At 36.5% G+C, this 25,616-nt stretch overlaps 1 protein-coding gene across 12 annotated transcripts in view; it reads left to right on the forward strand.

The window, feature by feature from the left end:
* GRIK1 (glutamate ionotropic receptor kainate type subunit 1) overlaps positions 1–22,501 on the forward strand; it is a gene marked incomplete at both ends in the record, with an annotated part of 430,476 nt that extends 407,975 nt beyond the window's left edge. For 4 of the 12 annotated variants that reach the window (XM_082839554.1, XM_082839556.1, XM_082839560.1 and 1 more), the window contains 2 exons: positions 4,657–4,907; positions 22,346–22,501. In XM_082839554.1, coding sequence (XP_082695680.1) covers positions 4,657–4,907; positions 22,346–22,501 — 407 coding nt within the window. Of the gene's footprint in view, positions 1–4,656; positions 4,908–6,236; positions 6,387–21,847; positions 21,935–22,345 lie in introns of those variants that run through there. The other 8 variants (XM_082839555.1, XM_082839557.1, XM_082839558.1 and 5 more) reach the window with 3 other exon arrangements.
* Positions 22,502–25,616: the final 3,115 nt, after the last annotated feature.

Consider the following 25,616-nt stretch of genomic DNA (forward strand, 5'->3'; position numbering starts at 1 on the left):
TGAGTACATAGATTTTATTTTACCCCAAATATTGTTAAAAGAATATCTTCCTAATTAACACTCTTCTCATTATTTTCTTCAGTTCCTATATATGCCTGTATAGTTTTTTCTATCTTAAATTATATTAGAATACAACAAAATTAACTATACATATAGATGACAAAGTTAAAGAGCTAGTGTTCTATGTAAATAGAAAAGCAAAACTATATCTGTCAGAAGAAAAAAGATTAAGATTAAATTATAATTTGCTCAGGCAATATGTCAGATTCAATCATTAATAAAATCTCCAAATATTCCTAGTCCTTGATTTTGCATCACTGCTCAATCTAAGGATATTATTACCTTGTAGGCATACAGACCCACATGGCTAGTTCTTCTTGCATGTTTGGGATATAGAACTATATTCTGTATTCAAGGGACAATGACCTCCCTATAGAAAACTCTCTATTTCCCTCATTACAGAAACTGTATTGTATAAGGTTCTGATATGGTAGCAATCTGCTCTTCTCAAGTGAGTCATCAGTAATTTTCTGATAAGCATTCCCAAGGGGAGGAATTGGAAGCCATCTTAGACCACTGGGTTAGTCCAGTAAGAAATCATAGTTACAGTTAAATCAGATAATTTAGGACCCAAGGTATATTATTATTTTTACCTGTTGAAAGGGATTATCCAGTTCCCTCAACACTAGACAGGGATCACAAACTCAAATGCTTACAGAAGCCAAGCAGGTATAATTGAATAAAGCTTGTTGGTTTGAAGAAGCAGTAGGGAATGGTAGCAAGTATGGAGAATCAGAGACAACATACTCATCTAAAGGGGGCAACTGCCTTTCAGGTCAGTAGCTGTGGGAATTAGAGCCCAACATTATCAGATCTTCTATTTTTCATGAAAAAAAATCAGATTTTACGTGAATACTCCTGATGGCTTAATTTGGCAATAAATTTACTTTTTAAAAAAGATTATGTAGCCCATATTCAACTTTTGATCAATACTAATTTGATTAACCAAGTAAAGAAGGTCAACTCTCTCCACCTTTGAACATGAATACATAACCAATTTGACTCCATGTAATCTATCTGATGCTAGAAATATATGCTATAAAGAAATTAACTTATATCAATTGGGTAAGATCTCCTTTTCCTTTAAATAAGTTGTTATGTATGTCCTCTAAATAAATCTTCAGAATGATTGGGCTAGGCAACCTGTAACTACCTTCTTGCCCCTTTATTTCCAATAATTTTTCCTGATGACAATGCCAGTATTGCAAATGAAGTGTACATTTTTTCTCAAGTGGTAAGCTCTCCTAAAACTAAGTCGGTGTGCTCTGCAGAGAACTCAGTGGGACTGTTAGACACTAACTAAAAGGTTACTATGCTTCTTTTTGATTTGAGAAAAAATGTCCTATCTCCCTAACCAGGCTTTATCACCTCATTTTATTTTTTTATTTTTTTTATAACCCTCCTTCCACCACTTCACAATAGCTCACAAGCAACAACCCTTCTTCTTTTTTTTTTTTTAAGACTGGAGAAAGAAGCTAGACATGTTATTTTTTAATATCCCATCACTGCTGATTTTAGTTAAATGAACCATGTGTCAGACAAGAACACCAGGATTGGGTGCCTTTTCCTGAATCTTTTCCAAATCAAGACCTTATGATTGATTGTAATATATTCTGTGTCTTCTTAGAAAAAGCAACTATAGTTTCTTAATGGAACCATCTTTAGATTAAATTATAAAGTTGAAAACTGTACTTTTACCATTCCATCCTCAGCTCCATCTCCACCACCTTTTAATTCCCCTCTTTGCCCACCAAATTTCCAGTCTGGTAGTAATGATAGAAAATAACAATGTGTACCACTTCTTCTGAGAATATTTACACTATAATATGAGACTTTTAATAGGCATTTCTTCTACTGAATGAAATACAACTCTAAAGTTAAAATATTGGAATATTGGTGAGGAATGGGGAAACATCAAGGGGTCCTTTCAGAAACACTCCTAAATTAATGCAGCACTTTAAAAATGACTCTCCCTCCATGTGAGTGAGGCTGACCCTGTGATGAGTATCACTATATTTTATATAATATGATATAAAGAGGTTTGAATATTCCAGTTCAGTCTATATTTTGCCAACCTCATGCATTCTCTGACATACAAATTCCAAAGTTGAAGAGTTTTTCCCCCTCCCTAGATGAAAAGAAATACACTCCAGGAATTTTTCATAGTGGTTATAAACCTGTCATCCTTTTAAAACTAAAACAATGAAGGAATAATTGGAACAGATGGCAGACCTCAGAGAGAATACATCCATTGGGAATACAGCTGTTGGATAAATTTGTGAGATGTTTCTTCTATGATGAATTGACTCTTTAAGAAAGATCAGCTGCTATTCAGGAAGATCCGTGATATACATATGTATTTTTTTCAAGTGACTTGTAATAAATCACTTCCAATGTCATTCAGTCCATTTAAGCAACAACAACAAAAAAAATTGAAGCTAAAATATATTCAGATATAAACAATTCTCCACATACTTCTGGTCTTGCCCTGACTCCCTTAAGGCTTAAAATTCCTTCTCACAGTCAAAGATTGGCAAAGTTGCTCAGTCACAACACAAAATCGAAGACTTTGTTTCTTAGAGACTCTCAGGACAGAAGCTCTGGAAATGTGCCTCCTGAGGGACTTAAAATAAAACTTGAAGAGAACGAGAGCAGTTAAGGCTTAAACAGGTTACCAGGAGGCTGGAAATTACCTTCCTTAGAGATCCACATTAAACAGAGAACCAATCCCCATCTGCCTGAAATATTTTAGGTATTGTACAGCCTGAAGGCAAAAGGAAAGCATCAGTCAGCATTTACTGAGTACCCACTGTGTATACTGCTATGATTATTGCTGCAATTGTTACCCTATGGATCATTCTCACACTCTTCAAAGCACTTTCACGTACATTAAAGCAAAGCTCTCTTGATTCACTTAACTGTTCACATATTATTGTTAATGGTGCTAATTTTGACACTAACCATTATTCTGAAGTTGTTTAAGCAAGCAGCCAATATCTTTTAATTTGGCTGTTGAGAGCCATTTTCTCACCAAAAATCTATACTCTTAATTGATAAGCCACAATCTAACTCCAAAACATTTTGCTCTTCTTTTACACTTGATCTTGAGGGACTGACAATGACTTTAGGAAGTCTTGGGAGGAATAGGGAAAATGACACATGTCACAATATTAATCTTCTGCTTTTCTAACCATGCCCTAGAACATAAGGTATACCGGGGAGGGGGGAGATGACATAGGGGTGAAGGGAGAAACTTTAATGAAAATAACACTAAGAGAGAAGTTAGGAGAATTGAGTTAAATTCTTGGCTCTACCAGCAACTATTACTTTCACCCATATCTTCACATCCTCAATTTCTTCAACTGTAAAAATAAGTAGACTGGGACTATATGGTTCCTAAGATCTCTTCTGGTTCTAAGATGCCACATTTTTCTATTTGCTACTTTTTTTGCATTTTTCTATTTCCACCAAGAAGAACGTTAAAGTTTACAAACAGAAAGAGCTAGAATGTACTACTTTCCTACTAAGTAGAAGAAACACTTACAAAAATCCTTAGTGTCCAAGGAGAAATTAGGGAAAGAAATCTTACCATCTTTTTTTTTTTAAATTTCTTCCTTTGCTTTAATTAACATAGGAATCCAGTGTTGGACAAGCTGTGGCTGCAGGACCATGTTGATGCTCTTTAGCCCTAACATAATTAAAAGTTCAAAGGCATTACTAGAAAATAGAGTATAAATAATATCATTAAAGTGCTTGCAAATTTTCTAAACCTAGCTGAATGTTGTTTAAATTATTCAAAACCTACTCATAAGAGTATCTTAATAGGTGTATTAGTCAGTATGGACAAATTACTATAACCAACATCTGCAAATTTTTAGTGGCCAACACAATACATATTTATTTCTTGAACTTGTCATGGTCCAACAGTGGGTTGAAACAGAGATTCTGCTTCATGCAGTCATCCTTGGACCTAATCCCTTTCTAATTGGTGGTTCCAGTATTCCTAGTGACTTAAAATCCTTTCCCCCATGCTAAGTATTTGAGGAAAGAGAGGGAAAGAGTAGAGGATCATGTTGGGAGGATTTATGAGACAGGACTGGAAATAGTCATACATCACTTTAGCTCCCAATGGCTAGCAATCGGTCAATCACCACAATGAATTGTAAAGGAGACTAGGAAATGTCTAGCTACTCCCATAGGAAGAAGAGGAAATGGTACTGGTGATCATTTAGCCAGGCTGTCAAAATATTAGACATCCAAAAACCTAGAAAAAGTGGAATCTAAACAATGAAATTCCCTAATGTGGGAAAAGATTCATAAAAAACTCACCAGAAGCAGCAGGATGTCATGGAATTCCCAGCTCAGCTTTCCCTTGTTTAAAAGGAACAGACAGTGTGGCTAAGAGTTAATCTCAACATGTCAGCCTTTTGCTGTCCAATTATTTAGATCCTTCAAAATATAGGATCGCCCTTTGCTAGTCAACTTATGGATTGGGGTTTTCCAACAGCCATAAAGTAGTTACCCCTAAGACAGTAATCCTTCTTCACATCTTCTTCAGCCTTTGGGTGACCAATATCCAAATTACCTCACTTACAGGCTCTCCTTACCGGGATAAAATTACTATTGCTATTCTTCAATTACAAGAAGAGGGGAAACTGCATATGATGAAAGAGAAATGGTGGCGGGGAAATGGCTGCCCTGAGGAAGATAACAAAGAGGCCAGTGCTCTGGGAGTAGAAAATATTGGGGGTATCTTCATTGTTCTGGCTGCTGGACTGGTCCTTTCTGTATTTGTAGCCATTGGAGAATTTATATACAAATCACGGAAAAACAACGATATTGAGCAGGTGAGTCATCTCTTTCTAGGACCGGGTGGTTTTTGGTTTGTATTATCTGTCTTAAGTTTGGGAGTTTAAAGGATGCTTGCCCTTTTTTTATAACAGTCTATTGAACTAGATGCCCAGAATGGCCATTTTTGAGTTAGAGCTAAGAGCTATTGAATCCCTGCCAGGTGCTGCTGGTACTGTAGCTGCATCATTTATTAATGAGAAGAAGGATGCACCTTATACACTAAATTCAATTATCACTATTTGGAATGACAGTGCAAAAATTCCAAACTCAGTTAATTTCTTTAACAGTTATTTACCCTTAAGATAGAAACCCTAGATAGAGCAGGAAGAAGTAAATCCAAAATTGGAAAATATATAAAAAGATCTTTGAGAGAAATGTTACATCTCCTAAGTGTAGGTACTAAGCACATGTACTAATGCAAAGCAATTTATATAAAGATATAAATGTAATATTTTGAAACTGAGCATTTACCTCTATCAAAGTACATTTTGTAAAAGAATAATTCACAAAAATATTTGCCAGAAAAATGATGAACAGTACAGAATGATGATAAAATATATTAATCTATTTTTCCAAATTTTAGGATTATCGTTGATTTCAACAGTCAACCATTTTTTGCCGTTACTTTTAGTTTTGATGAAAATCACATCAAGAGCTTACACTATTCTGAATAAGATGACGGTGATTAAAGATAATTCCTTCATAGGCATGTGAGAATAAACAAAACACAAAGCTCATGCCCATTATAGAGTATTTGGTTACCCAAACAATTTAAAAGTATTGTTAGAATTTTGAAACTACGAACTATTAATAACAGGCCTACTTTAATGCTCAGCTATCAATGTCTTAAAATTCTTAATAATTTTAGAAAAAGGGGCTCTACATTTCCATTTTGTTCTGGACCCCACAAATAATGTAGTCAGTTTTCATTAATAATCTCATACGAGTCCCACTTCCTTTAAGTGGAAACTCTCCTTAAGTTCCCAGAGATGGGGATGATTGATTATAACCTGGCTTCATCCTGAAATTTTTCCCAAAATTACAAGGCAATTGTGAGAACATTAAGCACCATTTTCAGAGACCTTGTTAGAGAAAACTGTCTAAGTAAAAGGGAGAATGGACTGATCTGCTTTAACTTTCGATTTGCTCTTGAGGTGTCTTGTTTTATGCAAATAATTTGAAAACTAAAAGCTTGTATATGTTATGCTTTAATGTGCTTCTCATAATTGCCAGCTTCATTTGATTTAAATTTTCATTTAAACGCCCATTTTTGCTTCTGATTTATTCATTTTTTCTATATTTTTCTCATTTCTTTTGCATGCAAGGCTTTTTGTTTCTTTTATGGACTGCAGTGTAAGCAAACACATCCAACCAACTCCACTTCCGGAACCACTTTATCTACGGATTTAGAATGTGGCAAATTAATTCGAGAGGAGAGAGGGATTCGGACACAGTCCTCAATTCACACTGTGTAATCATTAAAAAAAAATAAGTTGTGCCAAGTAGAAACTGCTTCTGCTAATTGGTGGTGTTGATGATGTCTGTATCTACTAAGCATAAATAGCCATAATCCCTATCCTTGTTTTAAGATAGCAAAACTCATGTACTCTGAACATTGAATTCAATGCACTGGAGACACATGTGCATTTCATATTGAAACAGCAGCATATTAGGCGTATACAGATTCCAAGATATGTGTGTTTACAGGAATTGTCTATACCATCAAGAGAATGGTTATCTTAGTTGTATTTTCATGTATTAAAAATAAGCAACCCTTGCCTCATGCAAAAGTAGATTCAGACTTTCAACAGTGCAAAGCATGAAAACAAAACGATATTTGGAGGAATTCTTTTCATCTTTGTGAACCTTTTTTTCTCCTCTTTTCTTCTCCCTGTACCATACACTCTGTAGATCCACACTTTCCAAGTACCCAAAGCCCCATCTTTTTATAATAACTCCTTAACAATGTTAATTTTTCATTCAAATTGAGTCTACTATTTGAAATGTACTATTTACACTGAGATTCCAAGAAGTCTTAGATTTTAAAGATTCAAAAAAGTGACCCAGAAAATGAAAACTAAACTTGAAACCTCTGGTGTCATGGAAGAAGAGCATTAGCTAAGGTGAACACACTCAGGAAGACACAACAGAGTCAAAAATGATCCCTGCAGAGAAATTCATTACCATCAAGCTCTCAAGTAACATTTACTTGTAGAGCTTAACAATCTTCTGTAGGTTCAGATAGGTAGTATGCTCAGAATCTTTAAGGAACTGTGATATTTTTTTCAAGTTATAGATTATATTTTGCAAGCTCCAAGCACAGTCCTAAGGTAGAAATTAATGCCTAGCATCTTCTATTTTCCACTCACTTGCCCTCATTCTTTGCACTGAAGAACATCTTTTCACAAGATGTTATTTCATTCCTGTCCTAAGAGAGTGGTTGTTTTTGTAGCAATCTTTTCTGAGCCTCGACACTTTCACACTCATTCCTCTGGATCCTTTGCCATTTTCAATTCATTCCAAGTATACTGGGGAGAAGGACAAGGAGGAAAAAGTAAATAGAGGAAAGAATTTCCACACACATTAGTTACGGATCTTTGTAGATTTATTTCCCACCTGCATTCAAAATGCTGTAAATAATTTTCACTCTACCTGAGTTTGTGACATAGAAAGCCAACTACATACTTAATTTGTTGTGACAGGATGTCTGCTGTCCCTCTGAGTTCTTTCCCTCTTCACAGTGAACAGGGGAATTGAAGATGCCCTTCATCTTCCCTCAATATGGGATAAGTTGATCTTTGTTCTCCTTAATGGGGTTACCTTTTGACATGTGAAGTGATCCCCAAAAATATATTTCTCAGAAGTAGAGATAGGCCATCTGTGCAATCATGTAGCATTTTGCCTTCTCTTTGCTTAGCTTTAAATGGGTTCCAATTTCTGAATCACGAGTCTCTTCAATCAACTCTAGATTTCTCCAGTAAAACATGTTCAGGAGAGTTGACTCTTGCCCTGATTGTTTCTCAGTCTTGGTTTCTTCTTTAAATAAATATACTTTTAAGGAAATGTCTATAAATTACACTGACATTTATTAGCTGTTATTGGGGTAAAAGCAACATACTGTTTGCCCTAGATCAGAGTTCACATCCTCATAATCAAAAACATCAGATGGGGCTTCCCTGGTGGCACAGTGGTTGAGAGTCCGCCTGACGATGCAGGGGACACGGGTTCGTGCCCCGGTCCAGGAAGATATCACATGCTGCGGAGCGGCTGGGCCCATGAGCCTTGGCCACTGAGCCTGCAAGTCCGGAGCCTGTGCCCTGCAATGGGAGAGGCCACAACAGTAAGAGGTCCACGTACCACAAAAAAAAAAAAAAAAAAAAAAAAACCATCAGATGTTGAAATAAATATTACATAATTCATTGATTCTATATATAGAAACCACAAATTATATAAATTTATATTCCCAAGGACTCTCTAATAAATCAAAAATGCTACCCAAAAAGTTCAATGGTGATTGATGTGGTATAGATGATCAGGGTTAATGGTAGCAAAACTTGTCTCTCTATAGAGAGTATCCTTTAAAAGTGTCATTCAGAGGTTTGGGTAAAATTAATATTTATGGACTACTTTAAACTGTATACTACCTAATTCTGATAGTTACATATTATTTTATGGTTTCAAAGTGTTTTAACATACAGTACAGTAAGTCCCCTACATACGAACCTTCAATTTGAGAACTTTCAAAGATGCAAACATGCGTTCTCATGTCCAGTCATGTAAGTTAACTCCCGTATCCGGCGTACATTGTCACGTGCATACATTCTGTACAAGTGGTTGTGCTTTTGTGGACTTTGCTGTACAGTACTGTATACAGTACAGTAGTATAGTGTCTTTATTTCAAGCCCAGGATGTCCAGAAGCAAGCATAAAAGCAGCGGTGATGTAGTTGGTACTACTGTACTTTTCAAGGTACTGTACTGTAAGATTAAAAACGTTTATTTTCTGTGTTTGTTTGTTTTTTATGTATTATTTGTGTGAAAAGTAAACCTATTACAGTACAGTACTATATAGCCGATTGGATACATAGGCTAACTTTTTTGGACTTATGAACAAATTGGACTTTTGAACACGATCTCGGAAGGAACTCCTTTGTATGTAGGGGACTTACTGTATTACATTTAATCCTTTCCACAATTTTATTTCAGCCTTACTAACAGGTGACTCCAAAATAGATATCAGAGTCAATGACCCAGAGTCCTAGACTTAGAATCAAAAGAGAATTTTCTAAATCAGCCAAATTTAGGTTCAAGTTCTAGTGGAGTCACTTGCTGAATGTCTGTAGACAAATAACTGAATTTCTCAGAGCTTAGTTTTTTAATATGTTATGGGGGATATAGTTTCTAGGTCATAACGTTGCGTTGAAGGAGTATTTTTCAAACTGGTTTTCATTGGCAAGTGTTACTCAAATAAGATTTTGGGCTTCCCTGGTGGCGCAGTGGTTGAGAATCCGCCTGCCGATGCAGTGGACACGGTTTTGTGCCCCCGTCCGGGAGGATCCCACATGCCGCCGAGCGGCTGGGCCCGTGAGCCATGGCCACTGAGCTTGCGTGTCCGGAGCCTGTGCTGCACAGCGGGAGAGGCCACAGCAGTGAGAGGCCCGTATACCGCCAAAAAAATAAAATAAAATAAAATAAGATTTTCATGGTCGAGTAACCCATGGAGCACCAGGACAAACGCCCCTTTACTGCATGACATTTCAGTATGTTTAATATGTTACAATACATTGAGAATTTTCAACAAGAAGGAAAAGTATCCAGTACTTCCCAAACCTGTTAGATCACAGAATCTTTTTTCCTCCAAAGCATATTGACAGACCAATTTTCTACAGGGAACACTTGTATGATAATGTGTATCTTATCCAGTGATAATGAACAAAACACCTAATACCATGCCTAGCACAGAGTTGCCATTCAATAAACAATAACATTTATCATCGGGGATGTTTTTTTTCTGAAACTTCTCTGAACCTCAATTTCCTCATTTGAAAAATGAAGGTAATATACTGACTTACATTTGCTTTGATAATTAAATAAAATAATGGCATAGAAAATTAAATCATTTATAAGAGGCCTGTTAATAAATATTGGTTAACAGACGTTAGTTCCTTATAGAGAAATTAAGTATTGCTCTCTGGTAACATGAGCAATAAATACAATTTATCACATACCTTAAAAGAGAGTTGGTTTGGAAAACAGGTTTTTCAATTTAGAGGTTCAAACTATCTCTAAGACCATTTTCCCTCTCACAAGCATTAAAAATCAATGGCAAGTTCATTGCACCCAAGAGAAGGATCCAAAATGACAATCTATGAAGACATACAGTGGAAGGTATGAACCTCAACTCTAGAAATTTTAATTTCATTCATCTGGAGTGGGGGCAGAACAATATTAGTTTTTAAGGTACTCTGTTGATTCTAGTGGGTAGTAATGACCTAGAGCATACTCTTCTGTGTATAATTGGCACTCAATGAGTTGTTGCTATTTACTGATTGATTCTAGAGGCAGGATCATTAATTTCAAGCAAGATATACAGCATATATTTAGCATCAAATATTTAATAAACCCTCTCTAAAGAGAATTCAAGAAGAATCTGTGAACATCTTTGAGATGGAAATGTCATTATATTCAATTGATAATCTTCCTGTTCAGCCATAAGTGGTAGGCCTACTCAAGATACTCAAGTAGGTAGTTTTCTGCTCTCTCTCTCTGTGCTTTCTTCCTCCCGTGAGAAATCCGCCATTCATTTCAGACCCTGAGTTTCTTATACTTTCCTCTTTCTCCTTTTATATAATATATGCTCTCAGACAACCAATTCTTGCCATCAAGTAAATGACCACTAAGACCACAGTGACCCCAAGAGGAGCCATTGCACTTTAAGTGAATTTAGGAAAAAAAAAGTGTCTTGAACATAAAAGAAAAAATTTCAAACTCTATTTTTTTATGTCACTGTTTTTTGGACTTCAGTGTACATCTGAATTACCTGGGGAAATTATTTAAAATACAGATTATTGGCTATAACTCCAGAGGTCCCTCCTCAGTAAGTGTAGTCCAGGAATTGGAATTTTTTTTTTTTTTTTTTTTTTTTTGCGATACGCGGGCCTCTCACTGTTGTGGCCTCTCCCGTTGCGGAGCACAGGCTCCGGACGCGCAGGCTCAGCAGCCATGGCTCACGGGCCCAGCCGCTCCGCGGCATGTGGGATCTTCCCGGACCGGGGCACGAACCCGTGTCCCCTGCGTCGGCAGGCGGACTCTCAACCACTGCGCCACCAGGGAAGCCCCAGGAATTGGAATTTTTAACTAAACCTGAATATGAATGTTTAAAACTAGTTGTGCACATTGATTTGCATAAAAATTAGCTTAAATATAGCAGGTTTTTTTTTCTAAAATTAGGTCATGTACATGACTTTTCATTAAAATTATCTTCAATACAGGATTTTTTTAAAATAGTTTTTCTTACATGAGTTTTCTCCCTACAATCCTAAATACCATTGTTTTACTGAAAAGTAGTTGGTAAGCATGAGTTTTTATTAAAATTAACTTGAATACAACAGTGTGACTTCAAATTAGGTGGTAAGTGTGAGTTTTTATTAACACTGGCAGATTATCTGTGGATTATACTCTGAGAAATATTGTTTAAATTTAGGAAGAGAGCAGAGAGGTATGAAAAGATTGAAAAATACATCAACAACTATGGAGCATGTAATGTCTAATTTGTTTCTTAACAATGCTGTATAACCTAATGTAGTAAGGGAAAAACTATAGCTTATTTTGTTTTAGACTAAAATTATAAATTGAATTATTTTAAAGTTTTTCCAGCAAAATTAGAACTACCTAAAGAATACATGTTGGATAGAGATTGTGCCCTTAGGAAAATCAACTGGATTATATGATTATAAACCTATCCAAGGAAAGTTATTTCTAAATACCTCACTGCATTTGCCTAGCACTATATTATGTTCTATATGAGCCATCTGTGGCAAAGCAGAACAATAATGGATCCCAATTAGTTTCAAAGCCCATGACCCTTATACCCTAAGGTCTACTTCCTAGTAAGCAATTTAAAAGTAGCCTGAACAGCCTTGAAAAGCAAAAGGAAAGCAAAGCATTCTTACTTCCTACACTATTTTCTGCTCACCTCACTGTACCAAGTGGCATTATTAATTAATTCTTATTGATAATGAAAAAATTCTGCTCGATGCTGCAGTTTTAACTTGCCTTTAGGAACCATCTCATTATGCTTCTCACAGTTATGGAATTTTATGTCCAGATGCACAAGCATATTAAAATCATTTTTGCTTTCAAAATCCTTTCCACAGAGACTGGTATCATGGAAAATGGGATTCTCCTTTAAATTTTCAAAGAAATTTTCTTTGCAAAGAGAAAGGCATTCTTGTGATAGAAAACCAACATTACAAATGTTTTATGTGGTTTCAGCACCCTGCAGAATCTAAGCTTCATAGTTGTCAGCCCAAACATGGCTAATTGGCCGTACTGCGCAGCAATGATTTTCCACATTACAATGTATACATCCAAATACACACAAAAATAATGAGTAAAACCAGAGTGATGTAAAGAAGTTACTGTAGTTCTCCTTAGTGATTAAAATTTTTAATTTAGCTTAGCCAGAATTTTTTGTCTTTTTTCAACTGGAGGGTTCTGACTTAAAATATTAAAATATTCCAATTTTCCAACTTCAAAAACGAATGTTCTCTTGATCACTTAGACTTTACCAACCATAAGAACTAAAAAACTACTGTCTATAGATAGCCTGCTCTCATTTAGTATTTATCTTTCCTCACGGTCACTTGGCACATTATCAAATATCCAAGTGTCCTTGGCTTTATTTCTTCTGTAGTCTGATTAACTTATTTAGCAAATGATTTGGAAAAGTCTCTCTAATCAGGTTATTTCTGTAATTGTGCAAAGAGGCTTTTCTTTGCCTGGAAACCCAAACATTCATTAATTAACAGAGAGCCCAGAAAGCAATTAACATCCATTTAGAAATAACTTTTCAAATGTTCAAGTTGGCACCACCATGTAAACCAAACTCTGAAAGATGTTTGTGGCCCAATGGAAAGGTGACTTGGGAATCACAAGCCAAGAATCCAAGTCTCTGTACTGCTGCCGAATGGCTATGTGTCTTTAGGCAAGTCATTGTACTTCCCTCATCCTCAGTTCTGTCATCTGTGGAAAGAGGGGGTTGCAGTTAAAATTCTTTTCCAACCACGGTATTTTTTAATTCTAGTAGAAAGTGGGAAGAAAGTTAAAATGTAGAAGCCATGAAAAAAAACTTGGAGAATTTATGTGTATATATATATATATATATATATATATATATACACACACACACAAACACTTAAGCATATATGTATATACATTAACATATTTGTATATATTATATTATATATATATATATTTATTAAGATTGTGTGGTTATGTTGAACACATTAATTTCTTATGGTAATAAACAGAATTACCTTGCCCTGCCAATACTTAGGATAGAATGCCTGGCTCTGGATATAGAGAAAAACAGCTATCATGGCATCAAAGACTGAGAGGGCTCCCATCCAATAAATCATAACCAAATCATTACAAACACAGTGAAGATTTCTGAAGTAGAATAATTTTTGACTTTGGTGAGCCTATAGACTAGGTATAAAAAAGTGGGGGGATAAACTTAGGAGCTAGTCGAAGCTATGAAACCAATTAATCACAATTCCAGAACGAGGGAGATCAACGGGGCTGGAGTGCTCTGGAAACTATTCTGTAAGTGGAACTTAAATAATTCTGCTAAAGAGAGACAAAGGGAAACAAAGGAAAAGGATGATGTGCTTTTATTCTCCATTGATTTTACCCCTACCTTCCTCCACCATCAAGCATCAAGATTTTTATATGCATTGCTTCCAAGCTAGAGATGACTCAAACTCCTAGCTTTTCAGTTTTAAGTGGATTTTACAAACTTGTAGCACAGACAAAAATCTTAAAAACCATGGCTTTCAATCTCAACAGCTAAGTGCTTTGTTAAATAAGTTAGTTGTTTTCATTCAAAAAGTTTATCTCTAATTAGCAAAAGCTAAAACCCAGAGGGTCAAGGTTGAGGAAATATACATAATAATGTTCTCCTACCTCTTTTTCCAATCCCTGACCCATTTTTGACCACTAGGAAAGAAAGAAAATATTAAAGGGAAATCATTAAGCTTAAATGCTAGCCGAATCCCTGAGAAGGCCTAAAGACCATCCCTGAGCCAAGTCCTAATTTAGAGGGACAGGAAAATAGAAACCTCAGAAAATTTCAGGGTGGATCCTGAACAGAAAGTGCCATTGTTGTGTTCACAGTGTGTAACCCAGGAGATGGCAAGACTTGTAGAGATATCATACATCCAACTGTCTCCTGAATGGTAGAATATCAATGTCTAGGCAGTGATCCTTTGAACAGCTTCATAGAGTCTTGCTTAACCCCAGAGCATTCCAGGGAAAGCATCTAGAAATTCATGGCCTTTCCCAACAAAGAGCTTTGTGGAAGGGCTGAGAGAACCAGTGGATTGGAAGACTTGAGGCTGGAAGGGAAACGATTCAAAGTGTAGACCTGACATGGAGACCATGATGAGACCACAGGCATCTCAGAGGATGCAGCAGAGATAGCAGCATCCATGGCCTGGCAGGATGTCACACCCCAGGGGGAATCAAAAGGATAGAGGGTGGCCATGGACAAGCTGCTCCCACTATCACCAATGCCAAGACCCTCTATCAACCTCTCCTAAGCCCAGACACCCCTGGAAAAGAAAAAAGGAGAAGAGAGATGAGAAGAGGCATGTATTAACTGAGCCATTAACCAAATGAAAACTTAGTTTTAAACCAAAAGTGAGTTACCTTGAGTTGACAAGATCCACTAGCAGATGGGGACCGATAAGCTATGGTGAATTCTGTTATTTTTTTAACGGCATCACATAGTTTTTTTTGTTTTCTGTATACCTGGGTTTGTAGCTTGAGAAAAAAGTGTATCCACTACACGTGGGTATAAGCTGGTACCCCAAGGACTCCCTGTGCTATGTCCACAGGTACTATGGGGATCTGAAAACCTACATCAGAGTCAATTTACCTCAAAGGCAGGGCCATTCTCTGCATGAAACGAGGCATGCAAAGAATTTATTGGAATTTTATTTTTATGGCCCTAACTCAGCCTCTGAGTTGCCAGAAGGACCAGGCCCTCTCCTCTGTGAAGTGAGGGAATGCCAGTCCCCATGGTACTAACTCAGGCTATCAGAACAGAGCCTGGTCGCGTTCATATGAGACCAAATCCAGAGGAAGCATGCAGGCTCCTAGCTTCAAGAGGGGCTGATGCAGGCTTTGGAGATGTAAGGAAGACAAAGAAAAGCTAGAGGGCTGGAGAAGAAAGTTACATTGGTCTCTGGCTATGACTCCAGAGAGGAGAAGACACTGTGGGCACTTTGGTTTTGCATGCAGACCAACATTTCTGCCACTTTTAGGCAAAGAGAGTTGCTTACCCTTGGGTATGTGAGCCCACCTGAAGTTTATCCTCACTGCAGAAACAACTGTCTGTTCTTTGGCCATCAGGCTTGAATGGGATACCCGTCTGCCACTTCTGTGCCCTTTCTGGGACAGCTGCTCTTGAGACTATTCAGAGGCCATGGGAGACAGAGGACAGTTCTCCACTCAAGTGACTGCTTCCTTCCTCTGAGAGTCTAGAACAGAGAGTGGGCACAATTTCCCTGTGTTCTTAGGTCCCCTCACCTACCGGGCTATTTTCCTTGTCCCACCTCTTGGGAGTTTAACCCCAGAAGTGGCAAGTGAGGGAGCCCTTCTCAGGTATTCCTCAGCATCTAGGATGTGTCATCACCTGGTTGGACATTTCTCCTTGAAAGCAGACACTGAACAGTCCTATCTTCACCACTATGCCCAGTCCTATATGCTGGATCCTGAAGGCTCTAAGGCAAATTTACAATTCAAAACACTATCTTTTTTCTTCTTTCAAACACCTGGCTGTTGTAATTAATTGCTTCAAAGATGGCAATAGCTTCCATAGGTCTATACAGGTTTATTTAAAAACTCAAAGCTGCAAATTTACCTCTTTTTTTTTTCTCTGTGTCATCCTACCCTGTGGGCAATGCATATAAAAGCTCCTGTTGTAACTGTAAAAATAGAAAAAAAAGAGTTGAGATTCAGAAGAATTGGAAAAAGTACATAGATCAATATCAAAATGTTCTGCCTCAGTGTTAACTTCACATTTCAAAGTTTTCTATGAAATTATCACTAATGTTAGAAGAGAATAAATTTTCCTATACCCTAAGAGCTTGGGGGTATAGCGCTGGACAGCCACCCCAAGTGAAAAATGTAAGAATTCTTTAAAACATATGTGTATATATATATATATATATATATAGAGAGAGAGAGAGAGAGAGAGAGAGAGAGAGAGAGAATAACATTCAACATTATAGTTACATTTAATTTAATGGAAGAAAAAGTTTTCTAAATAAAATCTTTAAATAAAAATGAACCCAAGAAAGATGATCCTTGTGTATCTGGCCCCATCAAGTAAACTTGTGCCCCCCATAGATATATTTTTTGGTTTAAAGACTTCAGATAGGAAAACAAAGAATTCTAAGGCATGCCTTCATGCAAAGAATTAGAAGCTTAAATATAGAATCTGAGAGAGCTAAAATGTCAGCATCAAGCCTTAGGTGTGGGAACAAAAATGAAATAGGGAAGAAAAGAGGTGAAAGGACATAAAGATGGTGAAAACACGGCATTAAAAGGAGCCAGGAAAAATCAGTTAGGGATGTCTATGTGCTATAGCCAAAGGAAGGCAAGACAGGGCTGTAGGGAGTGGTTACCAATGAAGAGCCAGTTTAAAGCATCAGCAGGGAAATGGTCTGTGAAAGGAAGACCATTGGGTCTGGGTCACAGGTGAGGATAAGCGTGGGAAACACACTTTGACATTTTTGTTCAGTGTCAAAATTTCCTCCACCTGAGATTTTTAGCAGACTTAGGAGATGAGAATCAGCTTACTCATTAGCTACTGGGTACAATTCATCATAACCACTATTCTGAAAGCTAATACGGTGACTAACTCTCAACCTCTCAGATCCATTTTTTAAAAATCCTAAGGATGGTTACATGAAAGATGACCAGGGATTCTGAATAAACCCAGAAAGTTGGTAAAACCAGAGTAAATGATGCCTAAATTCTGAGTTCTGGAACACGAGAACTGCACACAACGATGGTGCCTGTATAGTTACTCCAAGACTCCCCTTCCTTATTCCTTCCTGTAATTAATGCAGTATGATTAAAGTCTGATCTCTGTTCTTAGATTATCAATTATCCTGTGAAGAAGTAAAACACTTGTGCAGATAGGTGACCAGACTGTCCAAAGCCTTCAGGTAGCAAACATACGAGTAGGATTCTTCATTGAGACAGTCTCCGCACAGCTACGGCAATAATTTGACAAAACCAAGGAAATAATAGTAATAGTAGTAATAATCGCGTTATTTCTCAGCAACCTAACCCCTCTGTATTTACTGATATTCTATATTTTACTGAGAATGGTCTTTACAAAGACTTTAAATCACAGCCTGCCTTTAAGTTAAAGCAGATCTATACATAAAATGAAAGATTTTTATACCTATAAAATGACATTAATGTTATCTATATCCTTCTTTTCTTCTAAGCATAAGGTGAAAATTTACTAGACAATGTCACAGATCACTTCAAATGTCTTTGAATAGGGAGCCTAATAAATTAAAGGGAGAAAACTGTAAAATCTGTATTATATTCTTGGCTAAGCCAGACCTTCTAAAAAATAATTTGTCAGCAAAACCCTTAAAATTACGTATTCAAAGTAGTTCTCCTAAATTTACCAGTGAATGAAAGCTCTGAATGCATAAATGTTAAATATACAACGAGAATCAATCTGATACTCACATCTTGATGCCAAGTTTGCAACCAGTATGAAAGCTTAGCCTCGGTTCTTTCAATATTGTAAACTACAATCAAATTCTAGCACACAACTTTTCCTACAACATAAAAAAAAAACATTCTCCACCCTAGACTTCTTTTTCCCTAAGGCAGCTTATTTTAAAACAAGAAGAACTTGATTAGCTCCCCCCAACATTTCCAGGGCAGTATTTGCAATAAAAGGATGAAGGTGTCAGGAGAGGAGAATAATTTATGTTCAGGTTCACTCTAGTACCAAGAAATCAAATATTTGGGGTTAATCCAAAGGAGATGTCATGCAGTCAGCAATTATAAAGAGAAACAAGCCAAAGAGGGATGTAAAACAAGGCAGGAAAAAGGAAAGAAAGGGGGCCTTGTGAGGGACACACCACAGGCACTGAAGAAGTGGAGAAGAGGGATGACATTCTGCAGAATAGAGTAGCAGGTCCTTCTCCTTTTAAAGCCAAGAGAGCTACAGTGTTAGTTGAAGTTTCAGCCACAGTCTCTAATAGACTAACTTCTATTTCTCAGTTTCCTTTCTTCTATGAGAGAAGTCACACACACACACACACACACACACACACACACACACACACACCTCACTTTATCTTTGGATAGTGCCAGGAACAGCAAAACTGGCAGTCACATTGTTTACTACTGTAAATTCATTTATAAGTGAATTTTCCTATCAAACTTATCATCATGGGGATTCACTGCAAATGGGTCCTTATGCACAAAGATGATAATACTTTTAAATGGCAAGGAACTGCAGTTAGTTTCCATTCTCTTCTTATACATGACCACCTATCATGCACAAGATACAAGCTGTCATATAGCCTATTATTACATAAACACCAAAACATGTTATGGGCTGTGTAAAACAAATAATAATAGACACTGAAAATTCTATGTTTTAAACATGTATAGAGCCTACTTGAACTACAACACTGGTATAAAAAGTTCAAAGGAATTGGTGCAGAGAAGGGCATGCAAAGGTTAAAATTAAAGAAGCATCAAATTGTCACTGTTTTTCCACTTCACTAAAAAAAATAGATAATGACAGATAAATAGATAGATGATAGATAGATAGATAGATGATAGATCAGCGAGTGCTGTAGACTTAAAATATTTCTAGTGATGTATAACATTTTATTTTAAAGAAAGAGAGTACTTACTATGTGCCAGGTATTATGCTAAGTGTTTTATGTATGTCAACTTGATGATTCTCGTAATAGCTCTACGAAAAGGACTCTACTATTGTTTCCATTTTACAGATAAGAAAACTTGAGTCAAAGAGAAAATAAACACCTTGTTCAGTGTAACACAGCTACTAAGCAGCATAGCTGAAACTTCAACTCCAGCATTCTGACACCAGGAGCCAACTCATAACTATAATTCATGGTTATATATGTAGATCCACTAAAAATATGAATTCCATCCACCAGAGAAAAATGGGAGGACCTAGGATCCAAGCTACCAGGGGACTTTAGAGTTTGCAAAGCACTGGAGGATACTGCTGCAGTATCCTACCCCTAGTTTCCCTGCCTCTAGAGCAAAGCAGCTAGGTCGACATCATTATGCTTGATACTCTCTAATGAAGGAGTTTAGAAATTTAAACCTTCATGCTTTAAATATAGCTTTTCTGTGGCTGTATGAACATGAAGGGGTTCACGAAAACCAAGTCCAGAAGTGAAAATTGTGGAAAGCAACTATAATTTTGATCCTAGTTCAGAAGCTCTATCTTTATATGTTATATGTAGTTTTAGTTCTTAGATTATAATAGGCAAATTGATTAATGAATATGAGCCCTTCCCATGCCACTCTGTGCTGAAAGATGACCTTCACAGTTTCATTTCCTGTGGATATGAGAGTGTGTTACTTGCTCAAGTTCATGGCTTGTAGGGGCCTTAAAGGTCATCTTTCTTTGTGACTACAGCAAAAACTTGGAAGCAGAAAGGTCAGCCCCCATATCTTGCCATTTTCTTTTTGACAGTTGGAGACAAAGCAAGAATCAAAAAGAAATCACAGTTTGTGACCAAAGACAGAGAAACCAGACCACTGATAAAACTATATTTATATTCACTCTCACACAGGCAGCAAGAAATAAATACCCAGGGTTAATCAAAAAAAAGAAAGAAAAGAAGAAGAAGTTTGTTGTATTTTAAGGCAATAAAAAATTTGGAGGAGGATTTTGTTTTTAAAGAAAAAAACGATACATATTGTCAAGATAAGATCTATGACTGCCCCTTTACCCAAAAGAGGTTAAGGAAGGATTTCAAGTTGTGTTGTAAAACTGGTTGTGTCTTCCACATGAGTCACATCTAGAGACCCATTTTTGTCATTTCAGTGCAAAACAAAGTGAAGAGTCTAAAATCAAACATTTGAGAGTTCAAATAAAATAAAAAGATTATAATTTCTTAACATATTTTATGGGGAAAGAATCCACAGAAAGCACTTTATAATAATTTAATAAAAAGAATTAATGATGGTGTAGCAGATTTCAAGTGAAAGCAATTAAGTCTGGGGAGTCAGACAGGCTGAGTTCAAATGCAAGCTCTTTATCTTATGAGTCATATTTCTTAAGCAAGTTACCTAAATCTCTAATAGTAAATTTCCCCATCTATATAATGGGCATAATAACTCTTTCTTTATAAGGCTGTTGTGAAGTTTATGTGTAACAGCGTATGTAAAATCCTTGACACTCCTTCCTTCCCTCTCTCCTCTCCTTCCACTTTAATGAACTTTCTGAAACCAGAAATGTCCTGTGCAAAAACATTTTCTTCCATTCAGATAAATTTCTGAACAAAGTTTGCAAAACCCCAATACAACACTGTCTACCACAGTGACACTATAAAATATCCATTCCATCTTAGCAGCAACACAAATTTCACATCACATAATGTTACAAAAATTATATCTCATTTGTGACATACTTGCTGTAGCATTTTTTGAAGTATAATTCATGGAAAACATTTCCGAATTTTCCTTTGCGTGGCCTGACACCCTCTCAATTCACTGAAGTTACAACTTACAATTTGAAAGAAAATTAACATGCATGACCTGAATTTTCATTTTTTCATACCATAGGAAAGTGGAAATTAAATTCAAATCCTATAAACACTTAGGTGCAAAAGAGACAAGAACTCATACGCAAACAGCTAGGTGTTTTTTAGAGGTGTATGTCTGGTAAGTGGATAATTTATACCTAGAATCTAAATTTGTAAGTCTGGTTTTCAAATCAAGTAGATAAATTAAAAATACTACTTATATCAAATACATCAACTCTTTTATAGAACAAAATGGAGTGTAAATTTTCAAAAAAGAATGTTGCACATTGATACCCAAGGACCACAGAAGACATTCCATACTCTGCACACATGGGGCACCAATTTCTTCCTATCAGGCACTCACATCCTAAAGAAATCACCTGGTGACATGTTATCATTTGGTTTTCAACTATGTCTGTTTTGTGAGTTAATGGTAAAGGAATAATGCTTGCACTTCCATAAACTTTACCAAAGCCTTTGGGTTTTTACAGAAAGTTTTAGGAGCAATCTCATCAAAAACAACACTACTTTGTAGAAATCTCTATACAAGCAGAAATTTGTCACTCAAAGATCTTATCTTGGCTGGAAGAAATGACAGCAAATTATGTCTTATTACACCATTTATATATTGTGCATGTGAACAGACATAGTGTAATTGTAATAGATATGTATGCATATATATGCCATCTGCATATGCATAACATTTTATAATCATAATTCCATTTTTGTTTTGTATTATGCCATCATCTTTGCTGTGCAGTTCAGTACCATATTATTTTCATTTCAACCACAGCTGCATCATTGCTGCTGCCAGATCTCTCTGTTTTTTTGGAGAAAATATACAATTTAAAATTGTTTTTTTTTTCTTTTTTTTTATCAGAAAGGAAAGTCATCAAGAATTAGATTTTATTTTAGGAACAAAGTAAGGTTTCATGGGAGAAAAAAACAAAGCCTTGGTGTAGAGAAGGTTTGTTCATTTTCTATAGCATTACTGAAGTGTCCGTATGCCTTGATAATCCTATCAATGTTTGGATCATCTCACTGGGGGAAATGACTTAATTTAACTCTATTTTGGTGTCTCCGCAAAGGTAAGTTGTCTATTTTGAGAGCCTACCTGGGTAGTTTTATGCTACTTCATTTGTGAATAAAACCCCAAAGTTTGCCCAGCTCACTTGTCGAATCAGTTTCCACAAGTAGAAAAGGTGGGGGTGGGGGGCAGTGGGTGGAGGAGGTGGTGTGGGAACCAGCTGGGGATTTACCTGTGGCACAGTTGTCTTAGACCAATATCTCATAATCATAAAAACCTAGGCAAGAGACAGATCAACGAACCACGGAGATAGTGGGTTAAACTGATGCTCTATTATTTCATGTTCTCTAGTGTCTCTCTTTCAATGCCATCATGGAAGAACTGGGAATCTCACTCAAAAATCAGAAAAAGCTAAAGAAAAAGTCAAGAACTAAGGGGAAATCTTCCTTCACAAGTATCCTCACTTGTCATCAAAGACGAACTCAGAGAAAAGAGAGTGTGGCTTGAGCCAGGAAAACACCTGTAGGAAGCTTTCAGGAAGAAAAACACATGCTCACTACAGGTTTTTGGAGAAAGGATTTCTGACACCTGTGCTATGTGTTTCCATATATCTATATACATAACTCGATTATGCATACAGATATAAGAAATACAAAAGTTTCAAAAGCTCACATAGACCGAGATTACTTGGGAAGCAGCACGGATTCTTTTGAAATTAATTTGTATGTTCACTTATTTCACCTTTTCTCTTTCATCCCAATAAATTGCTGTGTGTTCTTTCTAAATAATAATAAAACAACAGGGGTTTTTTCCAGAATAATTTTGAGTGTTGGTTTGTTCCCCATTACTTGCTCTTATTCACAATGTTTGGTTTCCAAGTGTCATCAGCTGTCTACTTTGCTATTTTGATGAATCCTCTTACCTTTTCAGCCTGATAAAACAATTTCTGACTGAGTTCAAAAAATTCTTTTAGTTTATACCAAATACCTAGTGATTATAGTAAAATGAAACCATTCATTTTTGTGTTATAAAATCTAATTTTATAAATAGTTTAACTGGTACTTGGAACATCTGTGAATATAAAAGGATACTAAAGAGGGAAAATTCATTCAAAAAAATAAAAGTGTCCACCACATTTGAGGCACCATTCTAGGTTCTGGGGATACCACAGTAAGGAAGAGGGATGTGGTCCCTGCCCTCGCATATATTATAATAAAATGAAAAAAAAAACATTCTATTACCCAAAGGAGGATTAAGCACTTCCTCAATGGAGGTCAGAAGCTGCGAGAACATGCAGTAGTACTGAACCTGGGATGGGACAAGGAAGTCTTCCTGGAGGAAGGTACAGCTAAGATCTGAAGGAGGGTGAGTTAATCTAGTGCAGAGAGAGACATCAGATGGAGAAGGTAAGCATTCCAGTTGAGGAAGTAGTTATTCTAAGGCACTGCAATAAGAGAGAAATAGGGACAGAATGACGGAGGAAAAAGGAGTTTGGTAGCTAAAATGCATGGAGGTACAATGGGGCTAAGCAGTAACAACCACTCTGGCTGAAAATAAAGAACTGAGAGAAAGAAGACTGAGAGGAGGAGAAGAGAGAGGTTCCCTTGCTCAGTAACCCAGAGGAAGGATATTATAGCCTGGGCCAGTGGAGTACCAGAGAGACCGTTACATGACAGAGGTAACTTAGAGGCACAAGTCACACAGCCAGAGATTCAGAAAGTGGTCATGAGGGAAAGAAGAGGGGGTTCAAGGAAAACACCAGGATTTGGGTGTGGAGGAGTGGGTGTGGAGGAAGGGATGCTTAGCTGGGGAGCTGAGGTATTGGGAAAAAACAATGGGAAAGGAGCAGGCATTGGATCAATATTTCATATAATTAAATCCCATTGGTTTCTGTAGGATTATTTTACAACTAAAAGAAACTTTTAATCTAGTCTCTCTAGAGTTTAAGTACAAAAATAGTTCCAGACCTAAAAAGGAAAAAAAAAAAGACCTTTAAAATAGCAATAACAGATACTGGACAGATATTTTTCAGTGATTGTAATCAACACTCAGATTTCGGATCAATTCGAGTTTTATTAACAACAAATAGAAGACAATGTAGCTCATAAAACTGCATTAAGATGCTTATATTTAAAAATTACAAATAGAAATATGATGAATCCAACTAGCTGAAAATGAACTAGAATGGTATGAAAATATGACAGGGCAAATATGCAGTTTATTTAGTTCATTAAAAATTATACCAAAGGAATTCTATTTTACATTTTCTAATTTAACAGTACAATATTTTCTCTCATTTCAGAAAATATTACAGTGCTGTATCCTTTCACATACAGTTATAGTAATTTGTGGGGAAAAAAAGTATATCAACTTCTAATATGTAAAGTGTGTGTGTCAATCTGGCTTCTAGGTATTTTAAAGCCCGTTAACCATATTCCTCTTCACTTATCAGTAACTGAATTTTTATTCAAGGCATAATATATTGAACTAGGCAAAACTGCAGAACAGGGCTTTTTTATATTAACTACTAAATGTAATATATAATCACCTTCCTTTCCCCCCAATATTTTTATTCTGAAAACTCATTTGATGTGTACACATGGGCATACGTTTCTGTGTGTGTCTGTGTGTGGTGGGGTGAAGAACAGAGTAAGCTAATGAGTTCAGAGGAGAGAATAAGAAGAAACTACAGAATATCTGGAACCTGGTCCAGAAAAAATTCCCTGAGATCAACTATTAATCTTTGAGATTTTCATCCCTTCCTCTGAAGAACAGTGACTCATACACAGTTATGTAGAAATCAATGGCAAAGTTAATTAAAAACTGGATCTAACATTTCTTCCTTCAGCAATTTCTTGATGTTAATAGGAAAAGATGGCTCAGGTGAAATATTCAAGAAAAGAAAGGGAAGTCAGTGTTGATTGAAATACGATGTTCACAGTTAAGATTTATTTTCCTTTCAAGTTTCAAATCTGAGCCTTTCTTGCCTTCAGTGTAGAGAAAATGGAAGAGAAACTATTAACTACTTGCATTGGCCGCATGGGGTTGCTGATACATATGGGGCTCAGAGTTTTCCATTCTTAGTCTAGAAGATGCTGGAGAGAAACAGAAATAAGAAGGAAGTAGGTTAAAGAAAACTAGATGAAGATAAACTATTTTTGACCAGCATTCTTTTCTCTATCTCAGCAGTTACTGCTTTAGTTTACCTCTTTGCCTGACCTAAAAGGACTAAATAGTTTCTTAATTAAGAAGCTCCTGCGATTGTTGTTTTAAAGGAGGAATACAATTAAGAGTGTCTATTCTGAGAAAGGTATCCCTAAGAGCTATATATGCAGTGTGATTTTTACAGAAACATAAAGTCTATCAGTTCCAAAATGTAAAGCCCACCAGAGTCTCTCGAACATCAGAGGATCCAATGCATCAAGTAACAAACTGGCTCAAATTATAGTCTACTTGCTCAAGTCATTTATTATTTGGATCCTTCAGCTTACAGCAAGGAGAGGACAGGCATTCACTGATGAAGGAGAGGACAGGCATTCACTGTCAGAAGTGCACAGGGCTAGGGCGAGTAAGCCATTCCACCTAAGGTAATGGAGTGCTTAGAGAAGGTGCCTACTGGGGT

Source organism: Leucopleurus acutus (assembly GCF_964270905.1).
Source record: "Leucopleurus acutus genome assembly, chromosome: 5".
In the NCBI taxonomy this organism is placed as follows: domain Eukaryota; kingdom Metazoa; phylum Chordata; class Mammalia; order Artiodactyla; family Delphinidae; genus Leucopleurus; species Leucopleurus acutus.